The 8,457-nt window shown below is 36.9% G+C and overlaps 1 protein-coding gene across 7 annotated transcripts in view; it reads left to right on the forward strand.

Annotated features, from left to right (window-relative positions):
• Positions 1-8,105, forward strand: part of LOC107873207 (potassium transporter 2) — a 12,349-nt gene extending 4,244 nt beyond the window's left edge. For 2 of the 7 annotated variants that reach the window (XM_016719960.2, XM_047414853.1), the window contains exons 2-10: positions 573-706; positions 893-1,124; positions 1,229-1,474; positions 1,551-1,604; positions 2,937-3,197; positions 4,164-4,216; positions 4,311-4,428; positions 6,184-6,438; positions 6,870-8,105. In XM_016719960.2, coding sequence (XP_016575446.1) covers positions 668-706; positions 893-1,124; positions 1,229-1,474; positions 1,551-1,604; positions 2,937-3,197; positions 4,164-4,216; positions 4,311-4,428; positions 6,184-6,438; positions 6,870-7,984 — 2,373 coding nt within the window. In that variant the 5' untranslated portion in view covers positions 573-667 and the 3' untranslated portion in view covers positions 7,985-8,105. Of the gene's footprint in view, positions 328-572; positions 707-892; positions 1,125-1,228; positions 1,475-1,550; positions 1,605-2,936; positions 3,198-4,163; positions 4,217-4,310; positions 4,429-6,183; positions 6,439-6,869 lie in introns of all 7 variants that reach the window. The other 5 variants (XM_016719961.2, XM_047414854.1, XM_047414852.1 and 2 more) reach the window with 5 other exon arrangements.
• Positions 8,106-8,457: the final 352 nt, after the last annotated feature.

Raw genomic sequence — 8,457 nt, forward strand, 5'->3', positions numbered from 1 at the left:
GGTTTGCCAAACTCCTCCTCCTATATCACTGTAGTAATTTGTAGTATATATAGTAGAGTGTGGGGGGAGTGGGGACCGAAGTGGAGGGACTTTTGTGGTCCTTACAATCACCTTAATTTACGTGGGCTCAACTTTGGTGTGACTGATTTGATAATGTAACTGCCGTTGTATCATGTGCTTTTAGCTTTCCTTAATCACACACACTTGTACTTTTTCTTCCTCTTCTTTTAGACTCTGCTGATCAAAGTTTGTAACTGTTAAATACTACATACTCTACCTGTAGCTTTTGCTTGAATCTAACCATTTTGTTTCAGAGGCAACACAGGAGTAAGTTCACCCTTTTCTTTTTATGAGTTTCCATGGGGTTTTGCTTTTCTTGTCCCGCATTGTGCACAAATGTGTTCTAAACCCATTAATTGGCCAAGTAGGTTTATTTAAAGAAAGGGGTTTTACTTTACCTGCCTTTATTCTTGTTTATTTAGGGATGGAAAGTGGAGATTTGTGTCAGTGTCAATTAGGTGCTATATTGTAATATTGTCTCAACATCTTTGTGGATCTTCCATTTCTTTCAGGATTATCACATGATAAAGAAATTATACTTCAAGTGAGGATATCTTATCTCTTTGTCAGTATACCAGCAACTTAGTACAAGAAGACTTCGACGAGAATGGATGTCGATTATGGCAAGTGTTGGGACACTTCAAAGGTGTGTATATATAGTTTTTCTTCAATGTGCGGAAGTGTCAAAAGCATAACAACTTAACCTTGAAGTATTTTTGTACCATGTTGAAGCTTGTATCATATTTGCTGAATTGCAGTCATAATTTTCTCCTTTGCTTTTTTAATCGCATCATTCTCAGACCTTTAACCCCGTTATGTTTCTCCGTTATAGAAGTCTTGGAAGAGTACACTGATCCTGGCATACCAAAGTCTTGGGGTAGTGTATGGAGATCTCAGTATTTCCCCTCTCTATGTCTACAAAAGCACATTTGCAGAAGACATTCATCATTCAGAGACCAACGAAGAGATTTTTGGTGTCCTATCTTTCGTTTTTTGGACTTTAACTTTGGTTCCTTTATTCAAATATGTCTTTATCGTACTTCGAGCTGATGACAACGGAGAGGGTATGTACCATAAGTCACGAAGATATCTTGGTATTTGCTCTCGTTATATGAAAAAGATAGCTGAGTATTTGATTGTTAAACTGACTTTCATATATTTGATGCAGGTGGTACTTTTGCTCTCTATTCCTTAATATGCAGGCATGCCAAAGTTAGCCTTCTTCCTAACAGACAAGTTGCCGATGAAGCTCTTTCTACCTACAAACTTGAGCACCCTCCTGAGACTAAGAACAGCTCAAGGATGAAGTTGCTTCTTGAGAAGCACAAGTCCTTACACACTGCTTTGCTGATCTTGGTGCTTCTTGGCACTTGTATGGTGATTGGAGATGGGCTGCTTACTCCAGCCATATCTGGTAGGCTGTGTTGCATCAAATTCATGTTTTCTAGAATTATGGTAGACGCTGACATGAAATCTTCTTCCAAGTGCAGTATTCTCTGCGGTTTCTGGCCTTGAGTTATCGATGTCTCGGGATCACCATCAATGTAAGATGCTTTGTGTACTAAATGAAACTGCATCCTGTAAACTGAAATGTGTTTGTTCTTGTACACCATTTTGTGATCAGTTACTCTTTGAAAGTTGCATCAAAGAATCGAAGTAATTAATTATTATGTCTTGTACCTGTCTTGTACTACTTTTTTTTGAATATCCATGTCATAGTACAAAATCAAAAGTATGGAATGCTTGATTGTGTTACAGAAAATAAAGCATTTAAGAAAAACTTTGAGACAATCCAAACTTTGTGGTATCAATTCTTAAGTAACTTTTATGTTCAGTAGCAATCAACATTTAAGTGATCATGGATAAGGATGGCAGGCTGTGTTCTAACTATCCATTTGTCAAGTTTATCTCTCGTTGCCCATTTCTAACCTTCATAGTTGTAATAACCCAATTGGCCGAGAAAACTTCCCATTGTTGTCAATGCGCAGACCTTGCAATTTTAAGGGCTGTTGAGGTGGAGAAAATGGCAGTAGAGGACTCACTATTATTCTATTACAATCTGGTGTCTGGTTACATGGACAAAGCATAAGGTAGAGAGGGAGAGAAGAAAGCCTTAAAATGTATGTTTTATATGACAACTGAATCACTATTAGTATCAACCTCTACGTAGAAAAGGGAAAGATATAATTGATGTAACAGTGGAGCACTAACTTGTTTGGAAATGTTTTACCTTTCTGTTCAAACTCTCTTCTGGGATAACAATTATTCTGTCAAACTTTGCTTCTGACCAGGCAAAGAATCGTTTTTCTCTATGAGTACCTTACATGAATACATGTGAAGTCTGCGAGTGAAACACGTTTTGTTTCCTACATGGATTTTCCTCCTAAAGTACATGAGGTAATATATCTAACAAATCAGTGTTCTTTTCCAAACTTTCTGGATTATAAATTTTGTATTTTATCAAAACTGGATATAATAAGAGCACAGAAGAAGTAAAATTTATTCTCCGCGTCTTTTATATAGAGCGATGAATTGCAAAAAACTCACCTGGAATGAAATGGTTTAGATATAAAGAAAAGACAGTGGTTTCTCGGGTGTGGCTAGGGAGGGGGTATGTGTCCAGAGGCAGACCGAAATTAGCCAACTATTTTGAGTTTCCAATGTTTTCTTCTTAAATTTGTTGCTGATGTGCAGTTAAAGGGATGGATGCAGGAAACAACAAAAGAGATTTGACATTAACATCTTTCTGCTGAGTTATATTTCTCTGTTTCCTCCTTACTTTTCTAGATGTATCTGCTGTATAAGTGTTCATCATTACATATCTTTAAAGAAGTTATTGTTAAACTTTGATTCCATCCATGTTTTTGATTATGCAGATGCAGTGATTCCAATAACTTGCTTCATATTAGTCTGCCTCTTTGCATTACAACATTATGGCACACATCGAGTTGGTTTTTGTTTTGCACCAATTGTGATGACATGGTTACTTTGCATTAGTGCTCTTGGGTTATACAACATTATCCACTGGAATCCACAGGTTTATAAAGCTCTTTCCCCCTATTACATGGTAAAGTTCCTGAAGAAAACAAGAAAGGGAGGATGGATGTCTTTAGGTGGAATTTTGCTCTGCATAACTGGTAATATGTCTTCTTATACTTCGTTTTTTGGTATTAATGTGGTCGTAAGTTACTGTTTCTTTGGTATATTTTCTGAAGTCTGATATTCAGCTTTTATATAAATTAGGTGCTGCCATCTAGAACATTCTAAAAGTACGCTAGTATATCTTGCTTTGTGTGGGTTTACCTGTTCATATGTCAGGCGTCTTTTCTCTAGTATATAAAAGCCTGTATATTGGCAAATGTAAGGTCCAGTTTGTGGTAGCACATGATCTATGGTTTTAGGATTTGAAGTCTATTCTAGTAAAATTGACATGAAATAAATTTAATTTACGTCATCAACCTGTACTGGATTGATATTAATAGCATGAGAACACTTAGTTGGAAAATGCTAAATGGGAATCAGGACTAAACAGATGAAGCATCTGTTAGTCCAGGTTCATATAATACAATCAGCCAATAGCTTAAATGTACTCTCTATTTCATCAAATTGTTATGTCTTCCCTTTCCAAAAGCCAAACAAAGTTATATTTGAATGTATTCTTTCATCACTTTTAACATGGAAATGGTCGCAACTTTTTCTCTTTTAAAGTTTCAAAATGTCGAAGTCACACATGGAAAAAGATGAATTACTCTATATCCGATATAGATCTGAAGATTGGTCAAATTGGCCATTCATAAGAGAAAAGAAACGAACAAATTGTTAAGTGGAGAGAATTGTATTTTGATGTAATTTTCAAAAAGAATTGTATTTTGATGTAATGTATGGCCTTATTCTTTTTAGAATTTTTTTTTTTGTTATGCAATGTTGTCCACCTTTGGGTCATGCTTTGATTTCAAGCGTAAATGTGAAAGATATATATCTGGACTTGGTTAAGCTATAATCATGGTATCAAGCAGTCTATATATTGGACACATTGATGCACTAAAACAAAGCTCCAGTGTTTCATTAATGAATGTTGAAATGTTCTATTTACCTTATCACAGGTTCTGAAGCAATGTTTGCTGATCTTGGGCACTTCTCATATGCTGCAATTCAAGTAAACTTCTTAAACTGAATTTTGTCCTATTGTTTACAGCAATAGACTGTATTTTAATCTCAAATGACACCTCGAATTCTTTATCCTACGACAGATTGCATTCACCTTTCTGGTGTATCCAGCATTAATTTTGGCGTATATGGGTCAAGCAGCTTTCTTATCAAGGCATCACCACACCATTCACAAGATTGGTTTCTATGTATCAGTTCCAGGTATCATTTTCCAGTCAATTAGCTGGTAGATGAAACAATGTTAAACAAGTTCATGTGGTACGAGGGCATGCACAGTTATGTATGTTTGATATGGGGTGACCAATCTAGTTTTAACTTGGATATGATTGCTGCTTTGCTTTCGATTCCTAGCTTTGCATTTTAGGTTATATGGATGGAATTTGAGCTTTCAGTTATAAAGTTCTGTACGTCTCTTTTCAAGACACAAAAGTAGGCCTTTCTACCCATTTTATATTTTGGTAATAACTAGACATTAAGTTAAGATAATAATTTGACATGTATAATATGTTTGTCCACAAAAAAAAAAATGAAAGGACATATATAATACAGTAGTGATGAAAGGGCAGCCCGATGCACTAAAGCTACTGCTATGCGCGGTGTCCGGGGAAGGGCCCCACCACAAGGGTGTATCATACTCAGCGTTACCTTGTATTTCTGCCAGAGGCTTTTTCCAAGGCTTGAACCCATGACCTCCTGGTCACATGGCAGCAACTTTACCCGTTACTCCAAGGCTCTCCTTCATAATACAGTAGTGATGGTGGAAGAAAATATTAATGTGGTTGAGAAGCGATAAGAGAACATCTTTAAGATTTGATAGTTAATAATTTGTTAGATTGTTAGATGTTCTGAAAGCTGTAGAGTAATATTACCCTTTAAATGGTCAAACCCCTTAAGTGGTCAAACGTTTTGTGATATCTTAAAATGGGAAGGTTATTGGAACTGGGGGAGTGAAAATTCTACAAAAAATGATTGATACAGTTGAAATGAAATTTTTGATTCTTGAATCATCATTAGTACAGCAATTAACAACCTCGAACTTGAAGTCGATAATTGCTCTAGAATGTGAGAATTTCTTTGTCAGCAGAAATTGCAACCATGCTAATTGTTTTTTTCTTGAGATAGAGGTAACAAACCATGCTAGTTGTTATCCTTGGAAATGTATTATTTAACTTGTTCAAGTTCTTCATGATGTAACTGGTAATGTATGAAATTGAAACCTGAATGTCCTGACGTGTCTAAACATGATAATTATTTAGGGACTGTAATCCAGTTGTTGCATTAACGTACTGCATTTACTGTAGAAAACAGTAAATAAAGGAACAGATATTGATGTTTTATACTAAATACACTGATATTACAACAAGAAGTCTGAAAGCAACCATTCAGACACTCTTAATACCTTAAATTACATCCTAATACATGAATGAAGTTTGGTTGTACAGTACATAACACTACAATAAAACAGATCACTGCATTTCTAGACATTCGAGAGGCTAGAACTCTCCCAGTACTCCGTTTTCCTTTTTCTGAAAATCCTCTCTTCTAGCTGCCCTGCCCCTTTTTCTACAGAAAAATCACCCCGTAACTATCTCATGACAGTTACTAAGTCTTTTAATTGTTTATTTGACCTCCTAGAATAAGTTTTTATAACTTGAGGCACATCAATATCTAAAATGTACTACTGCTTAATTGTGAAGGGCATGGACTATGGAAATGTTTTTTTTTTTTTTTCAAGTACAAGCCAAGTTGGGTGTTTTCGTAGTGTTTATTTCATTAAGGCATTGTATGGGATTGGGCCTATATAACTACAAGTAGGTAATAATTGTTTTCATGAACGTAAGCTGGTTTTATAGAACGAGCTTCGTGATCATGTTATTTAATTTTCATTTGAACTCCATGCATATTTTTCAGTAACTTATTCGTTCTCTTTTCTAAATTTTTTTAATCGAAATGTAGATTGCGTGAGATGGCCAGTGCTAGTAATAGCAATTCTGGCTTCTGTTGTGGGAAGTCAGGCAATCATCAGCGGAACATTCTCAATTATCAACCAGAGTCAATCCCTTGGTTGCTTCCCAAGAGTCAAGGTTGTTCACACCAATGCCAAAATACATGGCCAGATATACATTCCTGAGATCAATTGGATACTCATGATTCTTTGTGTTGCTGTGACTATTGGATTCAGAGACACAAAGCACATGGGAAATGCGTCAGGTACTTGTGACCAACCATTCTTTCTCCAAGACACATTATAAAGGCATCAAATACTGTCTACTCAGTAATTTTCAAAGCCTTTGCAGTTCTGATTAACTTCTTAGAAGTGGCTTAGTGTGTGGTCTTCAGAAATCTTTTATTCCTCCTTACAATAGATGTTTCCTTTGCTCTATGCAACAGAAAAGGTGTTTCATATGTCTAGGTTTTTATAAGACAATTCATTGATTGCTGCTTTTATAGTGACTCAAATAAGTTGTTTCCTTGTCTACCTAAGTGGTTCTTTCCTTTTATTGTCTTTCTCTATTAGTTTCTTTTCCCTCTTTTTTTTAATTAACGAAGCTGTATAAAAGTTCAGCAAGAACTTAACTTGATACTTCAGTGTATATCTTAAGGTGTCACAGACTCACAGTTTCATGCTTTATCAATTGCAGGACTAGCAGTGATGGCGGTGATGCTGGTGACCACTTGCCTTACTTCATTAGTTATCATCCTCTGCTGGAACAAGCCTCCAATACTGGCCCTTGGATTTCTTCTTCTCTTTGGATCTATCGAGTTACTCTACTTCTCAGCCTCCGTCATTAAGTTTCTTGAGGGCGCTTGGCTTCCAATCCTGCTTGCACTCTTTTTGGTTACTGTCATGTTTGTTTGGCACTACGCGACTGTTAAGAAGTATGAATATGATCTCCACAATAAGGTTTCATTAGAATGGCTGCTGGCACTAGGACCAAGCTTGGGTATTACTCGAGTCCCTGGCATCGGCCTCGTATTCACTGATTTGACTTCTGGGATTCCAGCCAACTTCTCACGTTTTGTTACCAACCTCCCTGCCTACCACCGGATACTTGTTTTTGTGTGTGTGAAATCTGTGCCTGTCCCTTTTGTGCCCCCAGCTGAGAGATACCTCGTAGGCCGTGTTGGTCCTGCAGCTCATCGTTCCTATAGATGCATTGTCCGTTATGGTTACCGTGATGTTCACCAGGATGTTGACTCCTTTGAATCTGAACTTGTCAGTCGGCTGGCTGATTTTATCCGGTATGATTGGTACAAGGCGCATGGAATCATCGATACATGCAACGAGGATGATGGTTCACGGTCTGGTGCATCGTCAGCAGAATGTAGATTGACCGTTATAGGAACTCTGGATTTGTCAGGTGCACCAGCTTTCGAGCTCGAGGAAAATGTGCAACCTGCAAGTGTGTCGGTTGGTTTCCCTACAGTTGAAAGTGTGACGGATGTCATAGAGATGCAACCTGTGGTAAGAAGAGTGAGATTTGCCATTGATAACGAATCAGAAGTGGATTCATGGGGGGAAATGGACGCTCAGCTGCAGGAGGAGCTAGAAGATTTGTATGCAGCACAACAAGCAGGGACAGCATTCGTACTAGGACATTCACACGTGAAAGCAAAGCAAGGATCATCTATGTTGAAGAGGTTGGCTATCAATTATGGTTATAATTTCCTTAGGAGGAATTGCAGAGGTGCAGATGTATCCCTCAAGGTTCCTCCAGCATCCCTTCTTGAAGTTGGCATGGTTTACATTGTTTAAGTTGTAATACCATCTCACTTTGCTCGTATAGCTCTGTATCTTAGTAGAACGATCTTATTTAGAGAGGTAAATGTAATTATGCAGATTACTGAATTTATCATTTTGATCTCTTACCTATTCATTTTGATGCATCATTCTCGAAATAGAATTACAGAGAATATAAAAACAGCGCAAATATAAGAAAAAAAGGGCAGCTCGGTGCATTAAAGCTCTCACTATGCGCAGGGTACAGGGAAGGTCCTACCACAAGGGTGTGATCTACGCAGTTTTACCTTGCAATTTTGCTACTAAAAAATGAATTCTTATCCCTCAATTTTGTGGTAATAAATTAAGATATGTAGAAAGTATCCAAATTTCTTTTAATCTTGTAATCTTAATCATGTCAAGTGGAAAGTTAGAATTAAAGTGTTGTCAAAATGAAAAGACATCCTTTTTTGTGAATTTGACTCAACAAAATTAACACAAACAAATTA

This window comes from Capsicum annuum, chromosome 6 (genome assembly GCF_002878395.1).
Source record: "Capsicum annuum cultivar UCD-10X-F1 chromosome 6, UCD10Xv1.1, whole genome shotgun sequence".
NCBI classification, from domain to species: Eukaryota; Viridiplantae; Streptophyta; class Magnoliopsida; order Solanales; family Solanaceae; genus Capsicum; species Capsicum annuum.